General features: G+C 47.7%; 1 protein-coding gene across 4 annotated transcripts in view; it reads right to left on the bottom strand.

Annotated features, from left to right (window-relative positions):
* Positions 1 to 27,011, bottom strand: part of FBXW4 (F-box and WD repeat domain containing 4) — a 74,674-nt gene that overhangs the window by 29,333 nt on the left and 18,330 nt on the right. For 2 of the 4 annotated variants that reach the window (XR_012498447.2, XM_019724958.3), the window contains exon 5: positions 23,122 to 23,216. The exons of 1 other annotated variant lie outside the window; for it this stretch is intronic. Coding sequence is in view for 2 of the 3 variants with exons in the window: in XM_019724958.3 (XP_019580517.2) it covers positions 23,122 to 23,216 (95 nt within the window). In the remaining variant the exon portion in view is untranslated. Of the gene's footprint in view, positions 1 to 6,863; positions 7,373 to 23,121; positions 23,217 to 27,011 lie in introns of those variants that run through there. One more of the 4 variants, XM_074339152.2, reaches the window with a different exon arrangement.

Below are 27,011 nucleotides of genomic sequence, written 5' to 3'. Positions count from 1 at the left end.
TGGGGAGGCGGAGGCACACAAGACGTTTGCCTTGTACCTCGCACCATAGCTCTGCACTTATGAAGCCAAGAATAAGGAAAGGGTGGTAGGACGGGGCCGAGGCAGGACAAGGGGAGCCAGAGGGCTACAGTACCCAGGGCTGGCGCTCACATTATACTTTGGACCTTCACAAACACCCCTGAGGAGTCAGGAAGCTTTGGGGAGACAGACTCTCTTGGGAGTGCATACAGGGAGACCCAGGGCTCTAACACTTATGTCTACTGTTGCCGCCACAGCGGCCCCTACTGCCCCGCTAAGCAGAGGAAAGAGAGTCCCCTGCTTAGCGGTAGCTTTGAGGCTGGGGAGGCACAGGGTGAAAGCAGCATGCGGCTTATCTGGGGTCAGCACCCAGTGTCCGAAGGCCAGAATGTGGGCTCCAACAGGTGAAGCAAAGTGGTGACTGTTGGGCTCTCCCAATCAGCCCCGTCAGGTCAAACTTTTTGCCTGTTTACCCAAAACTGAGATCTAGCCATAAAAACAACTGCAATATGATGTGATATCTGTACCCCGCTCCTTCACTGGCCTGGCCTGGTTGCTAGGAACCACTGTTCCTGTCCTCACCCCCACCTCAAGCACTGCCCAAAGAGGTTCTGAGAGATTCTCTACGGAAAAGTCTACAAAGTAAAGAAAGGAAGACTAGTCCAAATACCCACAGTTCAGAGATGTGAAAGCAGACCCTCCCCTCGGACCCCACTGCTCCTAGAATAGGCTCTTCCTTCTGGGAGCAGCCAGACCAACAACCTGCAAGGGAGAAGCAGGCCTGTCGCTCAGAACGACTGGCTCAGCTCCAGTCAGCTCTGGCCTGGATTCTGTCTTCCCACCCCTGCATCACCTTGTGTCACCCCGACACAGCCAGCCACCCTCTGCCCCTCAGATGGAAGCTCCTTCTCAGGGACTGACCACCTGTCTCACAGAGCAAGGCTTTGCCTGGGCAATTCCTGAGCTAGAGGCAGGCAGAGATGGGCCTCTGCAATAAGCACCTCAGGGCTTTCCAAGGCAGCACCTAGCCTGTGCTAGGCGCTGGGGTGTTCAGGAAAACGAAACTCGCATAAGCTTGTCCTTAGGCAGCTTAAGGTGAGCCAGAGAGTCCAATCTTCAATTCATATTTTTTAAAAGTTGGAAGCAATTCAAAACAATCAATAAGCTCTAATCCCAAATGAGAGAGAGCTCACCGAGAAAGCAGACAGTGTAGCACAGTGGTTAAAAAGCATGAGCTCTGGAGTCAGATGCCGGGGTGTATCAATGAACAGAAGTGGCTTTGGGTATGTTAATTAACCTCTCTTGGGCCTCAGTTTCCTTACTTACAAATTGAGGGTGGTGACAGCAGCTATCTGGGAGGGTTGTATGAGATATACCGTGTTCAGCACAGGGCTTGGCATTTAGCTGGCACTCACCCTCATCCTCATCATTATCACCACCATTTACAGGCAACAGAGAGGCACTGGGGACTCTTGGTGAAGAAATGGCCTTGTAAAAGAAACCTATACCATGCCCCTCCTGAAGCCCCAAGAACTGGGTAGACAGAGAGACCTCGGGTTCCCTGTCCCTATTCTGCCGACCACTTCAGAAGCGACCGTCAGTGCTGATGACAGACATGACAAATTGAACCTGGCAGGACCGCAGGGGATCCTGAACCAATTGGGGGCCTTACTGGGCCAGCATGGAATTCGTGCCCCTCAAACGGACCACAGACCCCTTCTCCCTCTACCCCCCTCACTCTCTACCCTCAGCCTGCTGGCTGGAATGCAGGGGCCTCTGTGCCAGAAGGTCCAGGCGAGACAGAAGGCCAGGAGGCACAGGTGGTTCTGAGGAGATCCCTGGGCTCCAGAAAGCATTTCCCCCACAGGCGCAATGGAGCTGGGGCTTGTTGTTGGTCAAGATGCCTTTGCTTGTTTGGGCTGCAGCCCAGACAGTAAGGCGGCCGGGGCAGGCCAGGGGACACGGAGCTAGGGGTGGGGGTGGGAGTAGTGGCAAGCCCTTTTGGCACCAGCTTCAACCTTCCCTGGGTTTCTCACTTTGTTCAGCACGGCAACCCAAAGGAGGCTGGGGAAGCACTTTTCACTACCCGGCAAATAAAGCCACAGTGAGAGGGAGAAGGATGAAAGGCTTGGGGGGTTTTTAATTTGGTTTTGGGGTATTTAGGTGGCTTGAAAAAATAATAAAAGGAAGTTGTTTCTGCAATCCATTTAATTTCAAACCCAAAATTCAGATCATAAACAGCCAAAAGTGATCCCACAGCACCTAACACGTATTATCCCTCTTCTGAGACTTGAAGTCCCAGTGGAGCCAGAGTTGGTTCAAAGAGGCCTGGTGGGAATTTTTCTACCCCCTGGTGGGGTTGGTTAGGGATGGGGCACAAGCATGGCTTCAGTCAGCCTGACCACAGAACTCTGGGATCTCCAGTTCCCCAGGTCCACACAGACCCGCGCAGTCCTGCTACTCTTGGGTACACACGGCTTTCCAAACTAAGGCTTGACATCAGGCGCTGCCAGAGCCCCCTTCTTCCCAAGAATCATGTCCTCCTGGCCCTGGGTCTGGCCAAGGCCTCCTACAATGAGTGAAGGCGATTCCAATGGTGACCTTAACTCGTCTGTTTCCTTCATTATTTCCAGTAAAGGCGCCCCAGCCACAGGTCATTCTGCCTTTTGAGTCCTTTCTAGTGGGCTGCAGACCTCAGACCTTCGTGGTCCTACCACCTTAGAGAAGGCTTTGACCTAGGAGAGATTTCCACATGGCCATTTAAGGTAACACTGGGCCTGGGAATCCCTTCCCTAAGCAGCTGCCTGCCATCCCATCCAATTCCTCAAGTTTTCCTCAACCACTCACACCACACCCCCAATGCTTGCTTTGGAACAGATTTGTTCTGGTGGCATGTTTTAGTCTGCATTTTTGAAATCACAAACTATAAAAACTATGGGTTTTTCTCTTTGGAAAAACATCAGGATACCAAGAAGGTCATTTGATTGGAAGTTTCTTTTCTTTACCACTAAGCCACTTGGGATAGGATACAAACCTTTCAGAAGAATGAAAAGAAACGACACAAATTTGCAAACACACTTGACTGTGGTACAGGTTCCTGATTTACTGGCTGGGGGACCCACCTCACTTCAGGCTGTCAGTGCTACACAGTACCTGTGCCAAGTGTTGGACACTGTTATCTGCTGGCTTGAGTTATCCACAGTAAAGATTTCCAGAGAAAACCAACTTCCCATCCCCCCCCCCCAAAAAAAAAAATTCTTCTCCCTCTGGAAAAGCCAAGGAGTTTAGACCCTGGTGAAAAACCTGCTTGGAACCCTCAGGTCAGCCAGCCCCTCACTGGCCTGGGCCCTCTGCCAAGTCAACGGCACCTGCCCTCATCTACGCGCGGGGTCTGCATCTTCCCATATGGCCACAACCACCCACTGTGACTTGCTTGAGAAGCACACAACTTCTTCCAGAAAACAGTGTTTCCTTGCACTCCACCACCAATAGGAGGAAAATTCACAAGGAAGGGAAGTTCCAGGGAAAAGAGTGGGCAAGATAATCTAGAGAAGAATAAAAGGCCTTCAGGAAACATAATGATTGCCCGAACCTCAGTAACTAGGTTCCCAGTGCCTCCTCCGTGCTCCAGGGAAAAGGCAACAAGGGGAACCAGTGGCTTTAAGAATCCACATACATGCAGTGCACACTCACTTATGTCACAGTGTCTTCTTGAGGACTCTGTCCCAGGAGAAGCAGTGACACCAATACAAAGTAATGAAGGTGAAAGGCAGGATTCCGTGTGGATCATCTCAGGAGAGGTTGTTCTTACTTGGGGGGAGGGCACCCAGAGACCAAGGAACCTGCCTGCCACCCTGACACTCACTTACAGGTGAGACTGGTGACAGATACACACAGAACCAGGAAGAGAAGGGCAGGATCTTTTAAGGCACAGGATCTGCGCCTTAAAAAACAAACAAACAAACAAACAAACAAAAAAAAACAAACCCAGCACTGGCTATTGATTGCTCAGTTAATTTTCATAAGCTGCCAATTGCTTCCTCTGATCATCTCTTCTCCTTTTTGGGGGGAAGTAAGAAAGTGCACAGAGGGATACTTTTCCCTCTTTGTGGCGAGGAATGGGGAAAAACGGGGGAAAGAGGGAGATGAAATAGCTGCCTTCATAGGTGCTCAGTGAGCTTATAAATTCCAGGTTCATCCAATCACTGGGGAGGTCCCAGGCTGAAGAATGGAATTAGGACTCCACTAGGGATTAGATCTACCAACCTTAGGAAGACATCTGCGTATTTAAAGACCCAGGAACCTCGGAGTTTGAGCTAAGCACAGATTTGTGGTAAAAGCAAAGGATGCTTTGAGTGAGAGAAAGCTAAAATTCTAGGCCTTTGATGAAGTCACAATAAGCACTGATTCTAAATGAGATTTTGCACCCCTGTTCTTGGAACCCCAGCCATGGGAGAAACTCTCCCATGACAAATCAGTAGTACATTTTCTCAGCTTCCCTGAGACCAACGGACACTAGATAGTCTGACTGACTAGACAGACCCTAGACAAGTTGCTTCTTTGAGCAAGCACTGTGGATCAGTTTTCTTGGGGAATGATTGGACTTCAGACATAAGCCTTAGCATGGCAGCGGCAGGAAGGAGTCAGAACTTTAAGCCAAACTCACCTGACTGACTCAGGTAATATTCCATGGACAGGACCAGGCCGCCCCTGCCTGGACAGAAATTATTATGCATCCAAACAGGACCCGGTAAAGGTCAGCCCACCCCAGCCCTTCCTTGGCCCCAAAGCTGAAAGTCTAGTGCATGCTAGGAAACAATGGTTGTCAGACCAGTACACTGCATCTCAGTCTCACCATTTGTACTTTTAATACAAAATTTAACACATTGTTTGTGGGAAACGAGTAAACTCGTCATATCGCCTCTAGTTGGAACCGGCAAAAATTTTGCAAAGTAAATAAATAGAGACCTCTTTTTAAACTAAAACACTGAAAGTTTCATAGAAAAATATCAAATAGATCGAAAGATATGAACATTTTACAGAAAGTCTAATTTTGGCGAGAAAATGTCAAAAAAGCCCCGCGTTACGACGAGATTTGGCGGGAAAATGCCCGCTTACAAAGTGTTAAAATGGTGAAATATCAGGTCTCCCAGGAAGGCAGGGTTTCTGATCAACATTTCCCTTGTCTGTCCAATTTCCTCAATGTTAGTTCCAGAAGAGAGGTCCTTACCCCCACTAGGGCTTTTTCACCTCTTTTTTATTGTTGAGGAATGAGGGAGCACCTCTAAGCACCCTCCCACTGGCCCATCTCTCCCTCCCTCTAGCTTGCTTCAAACTCTGCCTTAAATTCTTGGGTGCTCCGCAAAGTTACTGAGAGCAACTGCTCTTCCTCCAACTAGATATAAATATACTTTTAAAGAGGGAGAAAAACAGCTCAGGGAAACCCCAGAGAGGTCTGCTGCACTCTTCCCCTTGTAATGAAGCTTAATAATGAAATGCTCTGAACTCCACTAGTAAGAAATGCTCATTTTCTCCAGCTGAACACCCCCTATAGATATATCTAATTTGTTTTCATGTTTCCATCTCTTTCCTCCATCAAGTTTGCATTTAAAGGTTATGATCTGTTGGTGCCCTCCCAGCCCTGGCAGGACAGCCTGGGCTGTGACAGTGTTTTCTGTCATCTTGGAGCTCCAGCATGACCGTCCCTGACACCCCTCTCTTCCATTTCACATCCATACATATAAGCTCTGTCTCTTTCAGGCTTTTTATGAGCTGCCCACAGAATGCAAGAGAAAGGAAGGGAGGAACAGCATCTGGAAAAATTAAGGGAAAAAGGGAAGGTATTTCTGGAAGTGTCTATTTCTCAGTGAGAGAAATGCTCTCTGACACAGAATGGCCAAAGCAGGAGCTGTCCTTGCATCAGTGGGGCCCTCTGACTCAGGCCCCTCAAAGGCTTTGGGGGCTCCAGCTCCTTTCCCCTCGTCACGACTGGCAGTGTGACTGGCACCAATTCCCACGACAGTCTAAAGGGTGCCAAAAGTGGCACACAGGAGCCACCGTGCTCGGGGAGCCTTGGCAGGATGTCTCTCCTGGGCCACCTCATCTCAGTGACCAGCCCGCATCTCTTCCTTCAGATCCTGTACAAAGCGAGGATACAGGCTCTTTCTGAAAACATGATTCCTCAGATGAAGGCCCCAGCACCACCACCAGGACCATAGCCTGGCCATGGGAGGGCAGGCCGTCACCACCAGCTCCTTAATTCAGAGGCACCCTTAGGTTTCCCTCTCCCCAGAAGCATAGCAGGCCACAACTAGGCTGACTCCCAGTCTCCCCCTTCTCAAGTCAGGCATATGCATGTTCTCTCAGCAGGACTAGGGCCCAGAGTGGGCAAAGACCCTTTCCCCAGCTCCTGGCACGACGTTACACTGCATGAGGTGCATGGTAAAGGCAGAAGACATCTTGTTGGACAGTCCCTAGTGAGCCTACCTGTGACGGGGCTCTTGTTCTCCTCACTGGGGAAAATTCTGACCTCCCATTCTGTCCCTACTTTCTAGGGACTCTCCCCTCAACTGCCAGAGATGCACATTTGAGATTTGCCAATGCTCCCCCAGACACTGCCTCTTTTCTGTCTGGTTCTGGTCTCTCCTGACCCTTACCCATCGCTGGGTAGTCATTTGCAGCAGAGTTGTGCTCCTCCAGCACTGCGCCCCCCACCCCCCAACCCCCCCACCCCCGTCTGTCCCCACCTCTGAACCCCTGCAGACAAGGCCCTGTCCTGGCTCCCTGAGGCGCACAATCTGTGGTTCTGCCAGACTCAGTCACAGGAGGGTGTAACTCACTTCAAGCTGGCAGCCCTGTGTGGTAAAACTGACCGCCTCCCTCAAGGGTGGTGGGAGGCCAAGCAAGCGTGTGTGCCTGCACATCCCAAGGTGCTCTTGTTTTCTGGGCACCCTGCGTGGTCTGTGACAGACACATAGATGGGGGAATCCTCTGCCAGCCAGAGTTGGCATCTCACCCTACCTCTTAAATCTGCCACTAGCCTCCGGGGCCGAAGACCCTCCAAGAAGAAGAGGCCCAGCAAGACAAAGACCTGAGGCCCCCCAGCCTGGCCTCCCAGCCCAACACAGACCCGCATTAAAATCAACACTCCGTGAACACACAAAACTGACAGGGCAGAGGGGGAGCACACATCGGATACAAAGATCAGGCTCTCTGGAGACGCGGCCTGTTGGTCTCCCATGTTAGCTCCAAGTGACTAAGCGCAGGGTGGGAAATAACACCATCACGGCAGCTACAGCTCCTGCCTGGGCTCCAGGCAGGTTCGGCAGTCTTTTCACAGGGAAGATGCCTCTGCCTGGAAAAAAATGCAAGCATTGTGTGGGGACCATTACTGCATGCGCCTCTGCACATTCCTTCAAGAAGCAGGAGCACACTAGTCCCTGAGCCCCCGGCTCTGTGCCCCAATGATTGTGCAGGCCTGGGACACACTGCACATGCCACCTGGCCCTTCCCACCAGGCTCCCGGCTCTGGGAGCGGTGGGAAGGGGCCCGCCAAACACCCTGGCTTCATTGTGCCCCAGAAAGAGGGGACTAATTACTTGCCTACACTCTGGAGCGCCCAGGGAGAAAACAGAGGCCCGTAGGGTAGAGAGGGTGGGAAATGGGGGTTGGGGGGGTGCGTTGAAGAAGGGAGAGAGAAAGCCACAGGATACATTTCAAAGTTTCTCTAGCAATTTGGGGTGGGAGAAAGAAAGCCTGGTCCTGATGTGAAATCATACAGAGGTCAGGGCTGGGTCTCCCACCCTTGTGAGAAAGTGGTGAATCAGGGACGGTTTATCAAACGATCATTTTTCTCTTTTGAAACTGGGAGGCAGCAGCTTGGACAATTCTGCAGATGTGCTTGATGAGTTAGGGACAAAAATGGCCCTTCTCTGCCCCCCTCCTCCTCTCCTTCTATAAGGGCTCCCATCGGGGGTTGCTTCTCCCTCCACTGCCTCCCGGACCCTCCCCTCCCTTCTTCAGTGGTCAGCTGAGACCCCCACCCACTGCTTGCTTTTGTACTCTTGGCCTTTGGACATACTGGCAGGGGCCTTTATGAGACCCCAATCAAGACCCCCATGTCACAGGTACCTAGTAGAGACACCAGACCTTTTCAAACAAGGGACAACAAGGAAAATCGGCTGGCCCATTGTCTCTCCTCTGTGCTAAGTGAGATGAAAGGGGCCCGCAGCCCCCTCCCCACAGCCCGCCTGCCAATCACCTCTAGTTATTAAGGTCACAATGTGTAAATTCTTTTGACCTGCACCTAATCAAAGATTCACCGGCCCTTTCAAACCCGAATGGGGAGGAGGGGAGAGATTCCCTCCCATAAACCCAGCAAACTCTCCCTCAATAAAACTTCTCTCTCTGATTCCTTCTCTGCTTCCCATCTCCACCCCCTCGCTTCTCTTCACTCCACCCTCCTCACCACTGGCTTCAAACACAAATGACAAGCCTCATGGAATTACTGCCTCAAAATCCCAAGGAGGATTTGAAAGTTTCTATTTAATTCTCTTCAAAGAAAAAGTTTTCAGACAGGCACAGTTGCCCAAGCAAGCCCAGAACCTGGGCAGCCCCCAGGTTCTGTGGCTCTGATGCGAAATTTCTCCAATGGCAATGGTCAATTGGCTTTTTTCTCTCTCCTAAATCAGCCTCTCTTGCTTTGCTCTGGATACCATTATACATGGAGAAAACAAGTGGGATTAATGATACTCCTTCACTTTGTCACTTAGCATCTCTAGCTCAGTTGCTGACCCTCCACAACCCAGCTTACACTGGGTTGTAAGCTCAGCGGGGAAAAATTACCAAGCCCAAAGTAGCCAATCCTCAAGGGGAAAAGTAACCATAGGGTAGAACAACAGAGAATAAAGCAAGAAGAGCCAGGGGAAAGAACTTGAGAGAGAGCAAAACTTGGGATTTATTGTAGTTGGAAAAGTACAAAATGCTTAAATCAAGCAAGGGGAATAAAATGCTTGTAAACCTCCATGCGTCAGTATTAACGCTGTGCACTTTTAATCTCTCCTATCACCACTTAGAATAGGCAGGGCAGGAGGCCTGACAAACAAGGTAGTGATAAGTGAGTGTCTGTAAGCTGCCCACGGTCCACTCTTACGGGATGTCCTCCTCCCTGTCCACTCCTCCTTTTCCTCTTGCCTATCTGATGGTACTTTTAGCCTCTTGGTTTCTCCTCGCCTGGCTGTCTTTCTCTCTCTCTGAGCTTTCCTTTAGTGTTAATCCCTCATGTTATTTCAACTGTTGTCTCCATGCTGATGTCTTCTGCATCTCGACCCCATGTCTGAGCTCCAGGCCACCATTCCTGGCTGTCTCTGATCATGGCTACCTGACTGGCCCATCACCAGCTCAACCCAATGTGTCTGAAACAGAACTCAGCCTTCTCAAAGCCAGGTTCCCTGGTAGTCACCAGGCTCATAGAGGAACTCATTGGGTCTCTTCCCTCTCTCCCCCACACGCAGTCATGACTGCCTACAGCCTCTTTCCTCTGCTTCTCCTCAATCCAGGTTGTCTTCCCACTGTCCCTAGAAGTCTAGTCCCTTACTGCTAACAAAGTAAGCAGTACACAAACAGCCTCAGTCTCTCCCCTCCAAAGTATCTTATATCCTGTGCCACCACATTAATCATTTAACAGCTTCAATCTTGCCAAAAATCTTCCATGGTTCCCTATTATCCTCAGGTTAAAATGAAACACTGCTCTTCAAAGCCCTCTAAAACCAGGCCCCAAACCTCCCCTCCAGCTTCATTGCCCACCGCTTCTTTATACAAACCCTCCAGCCCCGCCAGTCACACTTGTCTGCTCTGAACCCCAAGCTTACATTGAGCTGCCCCATCCCTTACCATGTCTTTGCTCACACTCGTCCCCTTGCCACAAGTTCCCTTCTGCAATTAAAGTAGAGCTATCCCTTTGTGTCCCACTTCAAATTCCATGTCACCCAAGAAGCTCCCCTGATTTCATAAAAAGGCTACTGCTTTCCTCCAATTTCCTGTCAATAACCCTGACACCGCATATATACTGGAATAAATCTGAGGACGAGCATTGTTTCCCCAACTGGATTATAAGCCTCTGGATGGTAAAAGCTAACTCTTGTGCCTGATACTCCCTACGTAACCTTGCGCACAGCAGCATTCTCAATATATCTATAAGGCAGACACTCAAGAGATACGCATTACACATAGAAAAACATTTCTGAGTTTACCTTACCTTTTTAAACAAATTCCAGTATTTTACCTTATTTCTTTCCCCAAAAGGTCCTGAGCATGAAAACATGTTTAAGGCTGTAAAAGTGAATGTAAGGAAGAATTTTTTTCAGGGCGATTTAAATATTCTAAAGTGAAGTGTGGTGATGGTTGCACAGCTCTGTCAATTTCACGGAATTGTATACTTAAATTATACACTTAAATAGGTGAATTTCACCCCCCCTTTTTCCGCCTCCCGCCTCCCTCTCCCACTCCGGTTCAAGCCGTTATTTCTCAGTCTAGTTGTGTAGGACACAGCTCCCTGGCCCCTGCTGGTATTATGAGCCTTGTGCTCCCCCAGCTGAGGCAGTTGGTCGCCGGTCGTCAGTTGTCCACTCACAGCAGCTCATGGCAGCTCTCGCCGGCTGCCGGCCACTCACGATGGCCACTGGCCGCTCATGGCAGCACACCATAATCCACGGCAGCTCATGCCGACCTCCAGCTGCTCACGCAGCCCAGCTCCAGAGAGAGCCCTTGTTCACAATCTTAGCTGTAGAGGGTGCAGCTCACTGGCCCATGTGGGAATCGAACCGGCGACCTCAGTGTAGGGGGCATGGAGCTCCAACTGCCTGAGCCACTGGGCTGGCCCAAATAGGTGAATTTTATGGTATGTAAATTTTACTTCAATAAAACTGTTTTAAATAAAAAAGTAAATGTAGGTCCATGAATCCTTAATTTAAATAACTGTGTAAAAACAAGGAAGGATTCTCTATACAGTTGCCTGATACTGAAATAGACATTTAAATGTAATTTATGTTTTTGCTTATTATAAAAATAGGCACATTATAAAATAACTTAAATACAAAAAAGTAAAAAGAAAGTAAATGTCAGCAGAAATCCACCACATAAGAAATAACTCTGAAGAGATAGTCAAACAACTATCATATTGTTTTGTGACCTTTTATCATTTAACAATACGTTATGACATTTTTGGGGGTCAATAAATATACATCTATATAAGTCTTTCGATAACTATGTAGTATTCTGTTGGGTGAATGGACCATAAAATATTTAACCAGACCCCTATTAATGGATACATATGTGTTCTTAATATAAATCTTTATACATATATTTTGCATACTCGTCTGGTTACTGCCTTAGGATAAATTCCTAGAAGTGGAATTTATGTATCAAAATGTTTTCACATTTTTATTTTGATAGTAGCAAACTAAAGCAATTTTAAAACTCTATTCCTCTCCTTATTCCTGGAGATAGTCCACCCTTACCAGCCTGCAAAGAAGGATTTTCCTGACCACAGACCTCTAACAAGTGGAAGAAGCCTTTGAACAATCTATATTTTTTGTATTAATTTTTTGTTTTTATTCTCAACCACAGCTCACCCTGGATACTAGTGAGGTTCAAACCGGCCAGGAAAGTAGAGGGCTTCAAACCCATGAACCCATGTGTATCTCTCTCTTTGCCAAATGTTACAAAGTTCACCCTCATGCCCAACTGACCCTTCTCTTGGGTCATTTTCTGGAGGACCTCACGCTAATCACTCACTTGATCTCCTCCCATTCAGGCCCAGGAGGAAAAGAGGCCCAGACTTGTCCAGGACAGCTAATGCTACAGCTGCAATAAGGCAGCAAATAACTGGAGAGAGAGAAACAGCCTGTAAGAGCAGAGTCCTTGGGAGAAAGAGAGACAGTGGGTCATGTACTTTGAGCTAGACCCTCTCCACAGCCCCTAATGGCAATGGTGCAGTGAGTTCAGGGTGCAGAGCATGTGCTAAGTGATGGCTGGTGAAATCTGAGCAGCATCCTATAGGGAGACTGTGCTCCTGAGACCCCAGAGGTTTGACCAGGCACAAAAGGACTGACCCAGAACAACACTCGAGCTAATCTCTCTTTCAAAATTCCTCAATCAATGAAGAAGGGAGGGAGGAACACTCACGGTGGCCACGGGCTGAAAGAGGTCCACTTCACTTTATCCCACACATCTCAGCCTTTCCTTCCCTATCTGTTCAGCCAGTGCATGTCACATGTGCAAGAGCCACACACAAAGGAGGAGAAGCAGCCCCCACAGCTGCACAGTGGCCTCTACAATTGGAGCACACTTTTTTTACATATATATATATATATATATATATATATATATATATATATATTTTTTTTTTTTTTAAGATTTGATTGGGGAAGGGGAACAGGACTTTATTGGGGAACAGTGTGTACTTCCAGGACTTTTTTCCAAGTCAAGTTGTCCTTTCAATCTTAGTTGTGGAGGGTGCAGCTCAGCTCCAGGTCCAGTTGCCGTTGCTACTTGCAGGGGGCACAGCCCACCATCCCTTGCGGGAGTCGAACTGGCAACCTTGTGGTTGAGAGGACACTCTCCAACCAACTGAGCCATCCGGGAGCTCAGTGGCAGCTCAGCTCAAGGTGCCGTGTTCAATCTTAGTTGCAGGGGGCATTGCCCACCATCCCTTGCGGGACTCGAGGAATCGAACTGGCAGCCTTGTGGTTGAGAGCCCACTGGCCCATGTGGGAATCGAACCGGCAGCCTTCGGAGTTAGGAGCATGGAGCTCTAACCACCTGAGCCACCGGGCTGGCCCCCTGGGGCACATTTATACTTGAAAAGCTCATCCTCCACGGCCTCCTGGCCTCTCTCTGTTATCTTCTTGTCTAGCTCAGCTCCTATAAAGAAGCCAGTCTGAAGTTTCTCACTTGACCACCTGCTAGGCCAGCATAATGAAAGTGGTGGTCACCCCCTACCTATCTCCACCTCCAGCACCAACAAAGCTTCCAGAAGCAACAGAGACATTAGTGTCTCCAGCCTGGAAGCAGAAAGTCACATCTCTGTAGATAGGGCAGATGAAGCATGGGAAATCAAGAGAGGGAAAAGGCCTGGTTGCCCTACATTCTGCTTCATCAAGCCTACCCATGGTGGTAAGAAGATCAGAGAAAGCACAAGATGAAGAGCCTTGGCTTTAACACCTGCTCCAAGAAGGCAAGCTCCTGCCTCGAGATGCAAGCTCGTCAGCCTGCACATGGAGGCTCCAGTCCCCAGGACCAGTGGGCACATTTTAAGTATACCGACTTTAGACGGGGCTACTGCTTCCAGCCTGCTGTGAAAATCAAAATACTACACCATGACTACATGGCCATTGTTCTAGAAGCTGGATTATGGCTTTGCCATAGGAAGGAGTGGAGGAGAAGACAGCAGGGCAAGCTGAGCAGGGCCAGAGACAAATCTGAACACAAGAACATAGAAAGTGTGTGTGGTGGTGGTGGTGGTGGTGGAGATATCACAGCAAATTATGATTTATAATTATTTTAATCTCCTAAAAGTTTCTCTCTCATTACTTGAAATTCTCATTTGCAAATTAAGACGCTGCTGAAGATTTTGGATGTTATCACATGCCAACTGGCACTCTACCTGCCCCTCCTATACTTTTTTGTTCCCTATTTGTGTTTTAAATTTGCATTGCAAACTATGACAAAGGAAAGCTTCTGCAGAAAGCAATTTCCTGGGCTAGCGGATCTTGGACTAATATTCCCTTTGTAATTACCAAGGTTTCTGTAGGCACGGATTCCCCACTCTCCTCACTCCACTCCTCCCTCCCTTGCCAACACCTTCTGTTTGAGCCAAGCCTATCTGACAGGGCACTACAGACCATGTCACAAACTACCCCCTATGAAAATGCCCCAGCCAGAGAGAGGAGCAAGAACCAGCTGGAAAAAGGGGCAAAGATCTTGGGTAGTCAGCTTAACAGGGGACCCCAGAGGCACAGGGGTTTCATCTGTAGCACACAGGCACATATCTCTTACAAAAGACAGGAAATAAAGCCCCTGACCCCAAAAGCTCACAATCCAAAACTTCGAAAGAGCCCTGTTCAAGAACATGCTAGAGAGGCACGAGGATTAGCAAATGTCCAATCCACAAAGCCAGACATCTTTTAGTATTGGTCTGAAGGAAGAACCAAAAACATTTGTTGACTTGCTGAAGCATAAATGCATCCTTTATGGTAATCATACACAGAAACTCTAGTCAGCACAGCAGAATTCAGAATCAACACACACCTTTATGATTCATAGCAACTTTACAGCCAGTTTCCTATATCAATGGTGTCAACATATTCTATTGTTGGTTATATACATATATATTCTCTTTCTTGAGAAATATGTTCCAGCTCTTGGATTCTAATCTCCTAACCCCCAAATGGAACTACTATAGTAAAGAAATTTACTGAGACTCAGTGATCCCGGGAAACTGTTGTGGCAGCAGAATTCCTATTGTTGGGTCTTAAGCCCATGACCAAGTAGAGCCATGTGTGACTGTCCTGAACTAGGAGAAGAAAAGAAATACAACTGATACTGTGGACCGTCACTTGGAGATCCCAGGGACCAGGACTCTGACAGATGAAAGGGGGGAAACACATTTTCAAAATATTTGAAATGAAAAGGAAAACAGGAACTTATGACTTAACTCTAAATTAAAATACTGAAATCTGCCCCAAATGGCCTGAGAGCCACCTAACTGCAGGAGGATGGGCTGATCCTTCCACCTGTGACATGACCCCCCAATACATAAACATACATTAATGCTACTGATCCAGCCACACCCCCATCATTTCCTTTTTCAGGATGTGGGTGTCTGGCCCACCCCATCCCCCAGTTTACTTATAAGAGTAAGCTCTATTGGCTCAGGAAACTAAAAACACAGATATTTCATGAAGATCCTTCTTTTGACTGATCTGTTACACCTAACAGGTGGGGAAATCTTCTTAAATATACGAGTGTTATCATGACAGGGCCACTGGAACGGATCGGTGCCATAAGTCAGACAGGACTAGAAGTTTCCGCCCCACCATCAGGTTCCTCTTTAGCCTTGACAGATCAAACTCAAGCCGAAGCAGACTACAGAGATCAGTTCAGTCTCTAAGCCAAAGGTCTTCACAGTGAGGGACCAAAGCTGCCCTGGCTGGGCCTCTGCCGTCCCGCATCCCAGATTAATCACCACCAGGCAGGGTCTGGACACCAGGCTGCAATCTGAGCCCAGCAGCACCTGCGCAGGGGTCACCCCAGCTCCTCCCGCACTCCACTTGGGCAAGACTTCAGGGCATGAGGGTGCCCACCTGTTGACTAGCTTACCTGGAACAGGAGGGCAAGACACTCAACCATCTTCAGTCCTGTAGATAAGTCACAGAACCTTAGAGTGGATCAGTGAAGGAAGGAGGAAAGATGTAGTGACTCAAGTAGTGAAATCAAGGCTCTAAGAGAAAGAAAATTCTCAGCTTCTGAACAGAAAGAGAGAAAGGCTCTAATACCCCTCTCAGTACTGTCTAAAGAGGAAAGCTAGCTCGAGACCAACAGTGGGTGAACTGAGCCCTCAGAGGTTATGACCTAATGAGATGCTTTGTGTTTGGTACACATTCTCATCATCTACAGATCAACAGGACGCTGATGAGAAGAAGAAAGATCAGAGCAGGGACGTCTTTTCAAAACACTCCAAATAGTGCCCGATATGCAGTGTGTAAGGAAGCTTAGAAAGAAATTCACTCTGTGAGGTGTAAGAGAGCTTCCTCTAAATGTCAAGACCTCAGAGAACGGTTTCCTTAAATGATCACTTAAATCAGTAAGCTATTTCAAACTCTGTACACTCAGAGCTGGTCACTAAGTATGATGTGTGTACACATACCTGTCTATGTACTTTTTAAGACCAAAGGGCCCTATTGTATTATAAATTCTTCTCAGATGGTAATCTCGTTGATATTTTTGCTTCTCTAAGTCAAGTAGAGTAGGAAGAAGTATTCTGAGGCTCAAAAAGTATCAAAAGGAGAAAGATAAGCATGAAGATCTATATCTTAGAACCATCTGTCCCAGGCCCTTACCCATGATATAAGCAGAAACCGCCTCGCTGGTGCACCCTTTCCCACATGCCCATGGCCCCAGGGAAGGAAGGGTGGGGAAGGGTCAGAGTCAGACTGAAGTGTGTGTCCCTTGAAAGAGAAAAGTGCAGGTCAGATAAGAGGAGCAGGAGCGCCTGCGCAGTGCTTTCCACTGAGGAGGGACACCCACGTCTGACTGCTGCACCTTGTACCTCCAGAGCTCCGTCTCTAGGAATTCCCTTTGAACTCCAGCTGCAACTCAGAGTTAGGAGAGAGCAGTGGCTACAATTACACACTGGCTGGGGGGGGGGGGGGGGGTTGCTGCATGTGACAGGCCATGAAAGGTCCCTGCCTATAAAACAGACTGGAAAACAAACCCTTAATTTAAATGTTAATGAAAGTGCTGTGGAGACATCAGAGGCTTCTCGGCTGCTCAGAGAACAGCTACACCAGCCACAGAATTTATGGCTCCCCTCACCCTCCCGCCTTCCTCTCTGCCTCATCACACACTGAAGTTTAAAGAGTAAAAAAAAACTAATTTTAACATTAACTCCATGCTTCCACCTTGGGATGTGATTGCTAAATTATCTGTCGGCAGAACAGTGATCAAAGGTGGAAAAACACAGGCACATTGCACACACAACCCAGAAAAGTCAGCCACAGCTGCGGCAGGAAAATTACCTCTTCTCTTCCTGATGCGGGAAGAGCAGAAGAAATAGCGGTGCAGGCAGGGGCGGGAGCCAGGAGGCGCAGGCCGCAGAAGAGGAGGAGGAAGGCTCTGATGCCTCCAAGTGCTCTGTTCCCCCGGCTGAGAACTTAGCACACCCATTTCCCATCTGACTGGTCTGTCTCTCCATCAGACTATGCTGTCTAGCTCACTGTTGTTTCCCCAGGGTCTAGTATAGCAGTGCTTAAGCATCTGGAGAGAGAAAGAAAGATTGGGGGCAGGGTGGGGGGCAAGAGGGAGAGAGACAGAGATGGAGAAAGAAAGAACTGAAACACTGAGACTGAGGGAAGGAAATAGATCCCTGTTAGCGGGACAGGGGCTCAGTGCGTGGACACTGTGTCCACAGTCTCCCGCCTTCTGCAGCAGTCTCTGTTTCTATTTGTGGTGTTTTACTTAAATCAGCTCTTGACAACTGAGCCAACCTTGCTGGCCAGGGAAGAAGTCGCTCCCACAAACAGGTTCTGCGCCAGCCGTGGCTGGTTGGTTTGCTGGTCTCAGGCCAGCAGCTCAGCACATGAGCCTCCCTGTGCCCATCCTGCCCTGAGTAGTGGCAGAAATCCAGGGTCTTGAGGAAGTGAAACCCACCCCTGCGGTATTTCATCCTCGCTACTGATGGATACACCCGCCAGAGAGGCTTGGCTTAGCACAGGCAATGAACTCAAGGGTGGCAGGCACTGCCATGAGATTGAGCAGGACCAGACTCTGACTCAACTGCATTCCCACACTGTACCTTTTCCAATTTTTGGTCATTTCAGGCTGGACCCAGGGGCCCACCTAGCAGTACTCAGAGCTTCCTTCTTTCTCCAGGTGTCATGACTCTCCTTCTAGACATGGCAGCCCCATGGTGCCTTTGTGCCTCTGACTCGCTCATCCAGGGGCACCACATGCAGGAAGCTCCCTCCTACGTGCTCTGCAGCCTTCAAAGGGGGATACCAAGCCATTCCTTGCCTAGGGAAGGTCTCCTTTCCCTAAACAGACCCCAGAGGAAGCTTCCCTCTGCCCGACCCTGGGATGGTAGAACAGAGAGACCTTCCTGTTGGCCATGGGCCAAGCCAGCAGGAGGCCCGGCCACAATGGGGAGCATGAGAAAGTCAGTCAGCCTTTCTTCAGGGTATCATGGTTAGGTATCCTCTTCCAGATCCAGCTCTCCATCCCCAACCAGAAAAGGCGAAAGTCAGAGGCACAACCTTTGCTTGTGATTCATCTTCCCCTAAAAGCACTGAGTTATGAAGCCCAAGGCCAAAGGATTGCTGGACCACTGGGAACCAAAAGAATCCAAACTGAAAGTTGGCTGCCTCTTTTTCCAACTTTCAAACCTCTCTGTCAGAGAAAACTCTAAATGCAATTACCTTTCACTAAAGAAAGGTGCATTTCAACAAGCTAGTGAATATGCATCTACCCCACACATAACACACAGTAAACCCTGTAGCCACTGGAACAAACACCCTGCTCTCCCCAGAAACCCACCCCCTTACCAAACAGTACACAGTGACTGCTTTCCTTCCAGACTCTCCCTCACCTCAGGGAGAAATGAAGCAAGAAGGGGCAGCTGCTCCATCAAAACCCCCCAGAGGCCACAACTCACTTTACAAATTTGAATCGGTACATTTCATGCAGACTTGGACTAATCCCCCCAAAAACAAACAGGCCACCACAGTGAGCAAAGTAACACAAAATTATATTGTATATTTAATAACACAACTAAGTCAAGTTTCTACACCTATACCACTCATCTATTTCCCTAATGACAGAAACAAGAAAGATGGGATTAAAACCCAAGTGTCCTGGGAAGCCTTCCCGACCACGCTCACTCGCACGATAGCAAGTGTTGTTCAGAGATGGAGAAAGGATTTCGTTTTCTTGGAGGGTAATAAATATGGTGTCTGCAGAGGAAGGAGGAGCTGTGGGCGCCTCTTTCTTCCCCTCCCAGGCAAACAAGGCAAGTGGGCCTACAGATTCATTTCACCACCAGGGCCCCCATGGCTGGCTCAGATGGGACCCTGAAAACTGAAGATCTATGAGCATCTGCATTCCTGAAATGGGGCCTGCAGTCACAGCTGCCTGATAAGTCCAAGCCTCGATTATACGCTGCCTTCCCCAACCCCTCTCTATCCCAATTCTGGCCTCCAGGAAGACAGTGTTCCCTAATCCCCACAGAGCCTTTCGAGGGCCACAGCTACTGTCCAAGATGCTGGTGGTAAAGGCATGGCAATGACCCAGGGCCTGCCTCGTGGTCCTCCCTCCCTCAGCCCACAGGACCTGAGCACCAGCGGCTGCCTCTTCTGCCCTGTCCCACATGTGTCCTGCATCGAGCTTCCCTGAGCCTCAATTTCTCCCTCTGCCAGGAATGGCATCCCCTTGCCCCTCAACTGGAGACAGCCTAGTTTCAGGCACTTAGTATCGTCCGGCAATTGTTACAGTTATGTACCTATTTTCCCCACCACTGAATAGGATCTTCAGGGGAGCTGCCTCATGGCAAGTGTTCAGTCAGTAAACAGGGAACGAGGAGGAAAGAGAGTAAGAAAGGAAAAGATGGGAGGGAATGAAATTGAGTCTTTAACTGTTCTGCATTTCCTCACTCTTGAGTATTTACTAACTTTATTCAAATGGCAATAAAACCCAATGCACATTTTTAAAAGTCTGCTTTTCCATGTTACTCATGGAAAGTGCTCAAAATCCAATGTGACCTCAGGAGGTTGTATCTCTGAGACCAGCTGAATGTATTTCGGCCCCACAATTCCACCCAGACCTATGGCATGCCTCCAGCACCTGACTTCTAGTCCATCTCAAACCATCCTTCTTCCACTCATTAACAGCTCCAGGCTGGGCCTCCCCCACAGGAGGAGGGTTTCATCTGTAAGTCATCAATCTTTAAAATAGGATTATTGGAGTTGGGGCAAGAAGGTGGGTAGGAGGTAGAGGAAAAGGTCCTTGCCTATCACCCTCATGTGGAGACTACTGGTTTCCTTCTGTGTTTTTGAGTGCCTAAACACAGCTCTAAGCACATAACTGGTATTAAATATCATCTTCTATGACTGTTTACAAATCAAGAACTTAAGGTCATGGAAGGAAGGAAAGGCGACATTTGGACACAGGGAAGAATACCTGCTTTCTCCCAGTCATGAGCCCCTCAAAATAAGCATAGGGCTTGAGGTCTCATGTTTCAAAATATAAGTGGCTAAGTACACACATAAGAAAAGAAGGCAGAAAAGCCCCAGCATCAAAGATAAATATGACGAATAGCTCTGACAAATTATTTTACATAGAAGAAAGAGATTAATTGAGAAAAGAGATGTGCCAGGTCTCCTAACTATCCAGGTTCCTCCTATTTGAATGAGGTAGCAGTGAGGGAGTGAGAAGTTGTCAGGTAAACCAGGAGTATCTGCCCTAGAAGATAGTCGCTGCCTACCTCCCTTCATGTTCTTCGTGAGGGGTCCAGAGTTTCATCACATTTTGGTGATCCTGATGACCACACGCAACGGGGAAGGTAGCAGGGAGGGGAACAGCAGGCAGCCATTCAGGGCAGGAACAATACAGGGGGGAAAGGAGAAGAAAGAGAGATTCCTGCTGAACCCCACAAGAAGACTGCAAAGAGCAGTGTAATTCCTCGAGGGCCAGGTGAAGAGAGAGCATGGGTGGAGAGGTGAGAACAGGCAAAGCCACTAAACAAATGCTATACCAGAGAGGAGAGAGTCTGGTTGACATTATATTCTGGCCCGCTTTGCAGAGGATTCTTATTCATTATTTCAGGTCATCTTCACAATAATCTAGAAATGTCTATCAAGGAAATACCATAGTATTTACATTTAATAGATGAGGAAACTGAGGCTCAGAGAAGGAAATGACATCTCTGAGGCCACTCTGCTGGTTGGTGGCAAAGCAGAACTCCAGTCTCCCAGAACAGACCAAGGCTGGGAGGCAGTGACTCCCAGATTGAATACATAGATGAGTTTATTGAAAGGTTCAAATTCATAGACACAGAGAGAAGAAATGGGTCTAATAAGATGAAAAGACCCCTGTCCCAGGATATTTTTGGGTAAGAGAAAAAGGGGCAGAGATGTCACCAGCATATACCCTGATAATCTAGTGTAAAGACACAATCCCAAATGCAAACTATTTTTTAGAAGAGTCCAAGATACTATCTGTGCAGCTACGGGAAAGGTCATCTCAAATAACTAAGGGTCAGAAGTTAGACAGCCAACCAAGAGTGAGTAAAAGAAGTGCTCCAATTTTTCAAATTGTCAGGTTTATATAATGGCACTGAGCGGAGTGGTTCCTACAGCTATTGTCCTTGTTTTAATAATCAGTTAAAGATCATCCCCGGGCAAGAAAGTACACCAAGAGGACAAGCAGTCTCCGAAGGAATATGAAGAAAGCGTAAGACCCAGGTTTTCACCAAAGATGAGGAACATCAAGGACGTAGCAGAGGGTCTAGCACAGAGCTAAGGACTAACACGTAAATGTTAGCTGCTAGTAGTAGCAGTTGGAGAGTAGCAGTACTAGTAATAGAAAGTGAGGTCTTTCCTCAAAGCCAGTCTCCAACTTGTGGCCAAAAAAACCCAAACTCAGTTCACTGTGATCTAAACTGCTTCTGAATGATGAGGGCAGACTCTGTCCTCAACCTCTTATTGACACCACCTTCAACAGCTGCCGTGCTCTATTCTGTTAACAGGTAGCCTAACTCACTCCAGAAGAGGTGGCTGGAGTAGAGAAATATGGGGTGGGGGTGCTGGGAGGGCCTGTCTGTGCTCTTTGTCCTAAGCCATGTGCAGGAAGCACATGGACCATCTCCAGCCCTGAAGAACTTCCCTTCACCACCGACCCCATGCCAGCCCACCTCGGTCTCCTTCAGCCAGCAGAAGTCTACCGGGAACCAACCACCAAGACAAAATCACCAGCCCACCTGTCACCTGCCACAGGTTGTTCCGCCTTCCTTCAGTCCCTACACATACCAGCCCACAGATACCCCCCCAAACCTGGCTAACTGGCTTAAAAGGGGCAGCATTAGGAAGAAACTGAGGAGGGGACAAAGCTTGATGGCTCCATTTTCCACCCTCCGCTCCCACACACTTAGGCCTCTCTACTCCCTGCTGGTCTTTCCTTCCCTCTTTCCTAGGATTGCTAGAATGATTTGTTCTGAACAGCGACAGGTTTATAGGTTAGCCGACACCTCCGCTCTGTGGAATTTTAATTAACTTCTCCCATCGTCAGTATGCTAAGGAACGGGGTCTCCATTCTCTGGGGTCAGCAATGTGTTTCAGGTCCTGCTATATCAGCCGTCAAATTGAAGAATTAATGACGTGGCTAATCGGCTCTAATTCTTTAGGAAGAAAAAAATTTGAAAGCGAGTTGTGGAAGGGGGCAGGAGGAGGGGTGCAAGCTCCATGGGGTGAGGAGAAGGGGAAGGGGATTGAGCAAAGAGGGGAACTGACTCTCTCATAAAACAAGTGACTGACTTGAACCCAGTATTTCAGGGTAGCAGCCCTACAGTTTTCCCATTGATCATCTGGATGGGGAGTGAAGGGGAAAGAAGTGGGGAAGATCCTAGGTAAATACTGTGACACAGCAGGTGCAGGACAGGGCATCTATGTACCCTGCCGGGGAGGAGAGAGGCTCTGTCTTGGTCCAAGAAAGCAGAATTAGGATGCAAAGCTCGTTCGTTTATAAAGCTAGAGAAATACCAGTCAGGCCAAAGGGTAGGGGAAAGCCACCATCAAAAATTTGGCACTTCTGCTACAACAGTCAACGAATCTACTCCACATACCTGTCTTTGGATGAGGGCCCAATGGGACATAGGCCCCAAGCCTCTCCTGATGACTCAACTCCATAAGGGATACTCCAGAAGACATTTTCCAAGGGGAACAAACCACTGGTGTGAGTTGTGAGAGCTGGTTGGCTGGTGCTATCACCTCCTAGGGGTACTGAGAGGTCTCTACTTTGGGAATGATCTGAAAGGGCATCTGCTCCAGAAGGGACACTCTTGTCACAGCTGGACTCAGTTACATTCTAACACAGTATCTTTTCCTTTACTTTCCTGGGGCTAGATGCTTAGAAAGTTAGCCCTTAGAAGGTTATCTCAACCCCATGCATATATGAAGTGAGCTTCAGCTCTCAGGTCTCTGGAGGATTTCCAAAATCTCCGGGAGAATAGCTCAAAGTAACCTAGAACACACAGGTGGAAGACTTCCTAGCCCACCTGACCTTGTAAAATAAAAGCATTATTAGATGGGACAAAATCATATCCAAAAACGTCTCCCTTACCTGAGTAATGGGCTGATAGCAATGGACCAGACTCGGTCTTCAGTCTGGATGGTGTGTAAGCACTGCCCGAGCCGACCTGAGGCCAAAGGCCATACCTAGAAACAGGAGAGGAAATGCTCGTATTGGCATTGCCTGGGATGGGGATGGGGACAGGAAAGATGCACCAGGTGGGGTGACTGTCCCTACGGGGGTGGGGAAACGGAGAATTCTTTCTGTCCTGTATACACAGAGATCAGGGTACCAGCAGAAGGGCCTCTACAGCTTCTGGCTAGCCTACACCCGTTAGACCCTGGTTCCCAGTCCTAACCACCCTTTTTAACTTCCACCCGATAGCCCTTACTTACCAGCCAATTTTACACCCAGGAAATCAGAAGTTCCACATTCCTCAGCTGAGACTTGACTGGGACAGTGAGTAGATGGGGCTCAGCTCTCTTAGCAACCTCCCCATGTTTGTGGATTTCCCTTTCTACTATCTCTCACCAAGATTTTACTTTGGGGAGGTAGAAGTGGGGGGAGGAAGATCAAGGCACAGTATGGGAGGCTAGAGACAGAATTAGAGAGGAACAAAAAGAAAGACGCAAGAGAAGGAAAGAATGGGAGAAGAAGAGAGACTTCAAAGTAGGAAGGTGGTGTGTTGTTGTTTGTTTGTTGATAAAGCCCAGGATCCAGTGCTATTCATGTCAGCAGGGAATTTAGCACCTAGTGTCACCAAAAGTAGCAGAAAAGCTTAACTCTTTTAAGCTTCCATATCTTCTACAGGTTAAAAATATTGTTTGGAGCACATTATCTGGTCCCTATCAGTCAGGAATGTACATTAGCAGCCACTCTGGGCTTAACTCTAATCAACACTCACAGAGCCCTCTCAGCAGCCAGTGCATTTAGAAATCTCCCATTAAGCATGCGGCCCCCATACCTTACCCTACCCCAGATGACACACACAGGGAAATAAGCCTCTAACCAAACAGAAAGGAAACCTCAAACATACAGGGCTGTCCCCAGACAGCAGCCAAGGTGGGATCCTGAGGCAGCCAGAGGGATCAATGACCTCTCAAGGTCCCTGCAGTGCTATAAGGGGAACACACAAGTCAGTCAGGACCTTAGATGGAAGAACTTTCAGGAAACATTCCTTGAGTTTAAGGGGTAAGTAATGGAAGGGGGGGGGGGGTCCTGCCTTCTTAGGGTCACATGATATCTCTACCCTATAAAAGGAGAAAGTGTTTTTAGATTTTGTGTGCATGATGGGGGGAGGAGGGTATGAGTTACTTTTTCTAACATAAAGAAAAGAAAATAAATTTAACAAGTTCCTGAATGGGGACAGGCAGGAAACAAAGGTAAATACCACGACTTTCCTGATGTGCCATGATTCTGGCTGATTCATCTGGATCTGCAGTCAGGCCACTTTGACAGTAACTGGATGCACTTCTTTTTTTTTTAAATCTTTTTATTTTTCTTTTCTTTTTTAAAAATTAGTTTTATGTGTACAAAACAATGTAATAGTTAGACATTTACACCCCTCACAAAGTGGTAACTCCCCTCCCCCTGGATGCACTTCTAATGTCCTCTTTCAGACAGCCCCAGATTGGAAGAGAGGGCTACTTTTTCCCTGAGCAAACTCCCTGCATGGGTGGTGGGAGACACTAACGACTCTGATTACAAAATCTATGGAGACAGCCCTCGGCCTGAATTCACTAGTGCCCTCCAGGGAATGGGCTGGTGGATTCCTAGATTGTGCAAACCACAGAACAAGCTTCCTGGTCTCCAGGAGGGGCCTAGGAAGCACACTGCCAATTCTGAACATCATCTGGGGAAAGTGGCCCTCTTTCCCCGGCCCAGCAGCACACCATCTACCAGAAACATGAGTATCAAAAAAGAGCCATACCTGGAGAAGATATAACTCAGTGGGAATGGACATTTATACAGTCCTTTTAAAAAGCAGTTGGCTGGAGTGGCCGGTTACCTCACTTGGTTAGAGCACGGTGCTGATAACACCAAGGTGGCCAGTTAGATCCCTGCCTGGGCCACTGTGAGCTGCGCCCTCCTTAAAAAAAAATAAGTAAAAATAAAAGTAAAAAGCAGTTGGCGATATGAATCAAGACCCTTAAAATGACCAAAGCCTTCGACTCGGTAATTCTATTGCTGAGACTCTATCCTAAAAAAATAATCCTAAAATGAAGAAAAACATAAAAATATCCTCTGCAGCCTGCAGCAGCAGAAAAAGCACACATGGGCTTTGGAATCAGACAAATCTGGGTTGGGTTGAACCCTAGTTGTTACTTATTATCTCTGATCTTACAAATGTTTCATAATTTCTCAGCCTCAATTTCCTCATGTATAAAATGGGAAATAATACCTATCTTTCAAGGTTGCAGTGTGGAAAAGTGAAGATATGTGTAAAGTACCCAGCACAGTAGCACAGTGTTTGTTAGCTATTAGGCATCGATAACGGTAGTTCTTAATGCTATAGGAAAAAAAATAACTACAAACATCTACCAATAGGAAAAATAGTGACTAAATTATGGTAAGTCCTTTGTGAAGCCATTAAAGATGACACAAATAATTTGTAATAATAATGGAAAACCTTATAAAATAAAGTATATTGGTATCTAAAATATATTATGAGCATTATTATGTGGGGAAAAATTATCCTAAAGGATGAACGAGAAAATGAACCAATGTAAAGTGCTTAGCACAACGCCTGGTTTCATGCTATATTGTTACAGAACAAACAAGCAAACCTATGCATTGAAAAGTAACTAAAAGAAGAAAAAAAAACCAAGTTCAAATGTTCCCTCTTCATAAAGTCTCCCCTTCCAAGCCAGATGTGATCCCTCCACCCTCTGAACTTTCCCTGTCCCTAGCGCCTTACCCTGCAGTCTTTGGCCACTTCCAATCACCTCACAGCCAGTGCACGCATGTCTCAGCTCCCCTTAAGGAGAGAGACTGTATCTTTGTCCCCTTTGAAGAGCCCCAGTGCCTTGTCGGCACATATCAGAATGAATGAAAGAACAGAGAAAAAGGAAGAAATGAAGGGCTGATCAGTACTGGCCCAGGCCCACCAAGAACGTAAGCTACCATCCTGTCACATCTCAGGATGGGGCCAGCCCCACTAAAGCACCGAGAGGCACCCAAGCTAAGTTACAGTACATTTGAAACTAGGGTTGGGGGAGGGGAAGGAAGAGGATTTTTCTGGGCAGTCCCTTGCTCAGAAGTCTTACAAAGAAAATGTTTGAGTTCCCTTTACCCCTATGAAACAAATATCTTTCCTAAAACACAGTACATATTTGGGGAACTCCACCAAACAGGCTATAGATGTTTACAGGCAAACATGACTGCTCTTAAATAAGTTCAGATGTATTAGAAGCCTGAAGAAGCAGCTGTGGAATTGCCACTGAAAAGAAATGGAAAGTCAGTTATAAAAGACTGACTGTGGGTAATGCAGAAATGGGCCAGGGGGATGAAGGTGGTTACGTGCAAAGACACCCGTGGAGAGGAAGGAACTGAAGCAGCCTCCAATAGCCAACACAGAGGAGCTAGCCTGGAGGTCACTGGGGAGCCCCAAACAAATAACTAGCTTTCTGAAGCTGAAGAACCAGCAGGGAGAATTCTGTCACTGACTAAAAGAAGTCCTCAAAAAGAACGGAATATACTACAGTGACAATTTCAGGATTAAATAGTACCTATTTCAATGCTTTTAAGACACTAAGTCACTAAATAGGGTTGAGTCAGTACTTAAAACATGAAACTAACCCATAGTCCAGATAAAATTGTTATCATTCTTTGACTGTAGGCAGTCCATACCTGAATTGCTACCTGTGGTCATAAAGCTTAGTTTTATACTGCTCGGGGTGTCAGGGTACAGAGAATAGGACAGAAGAAAGAGATGTCACTGA

The sequence above is a fragment of the Rhinolophus sinicus genome, chromosome 15 (genome assembly GCF_057876585.1).
Source record: "Rhinolophus sinicus isolate RSI-liver-muscle chromosome 15, RSI-T2T, whole genome shotgun sequence".
Taxonomy (NCBI): domain Eukaryota; kingdom Metazoa; phylum Chordata; class Mammalia; order Chiroptera; family Rhinolophidae; genus Rhinolophus; species Rhinolophus sinicus.
The sequence above is the reverse complement of the archived record's forward strand: the minus strand, read 5'-3'. Positions and strand labels throughout refer to the sequence as shown.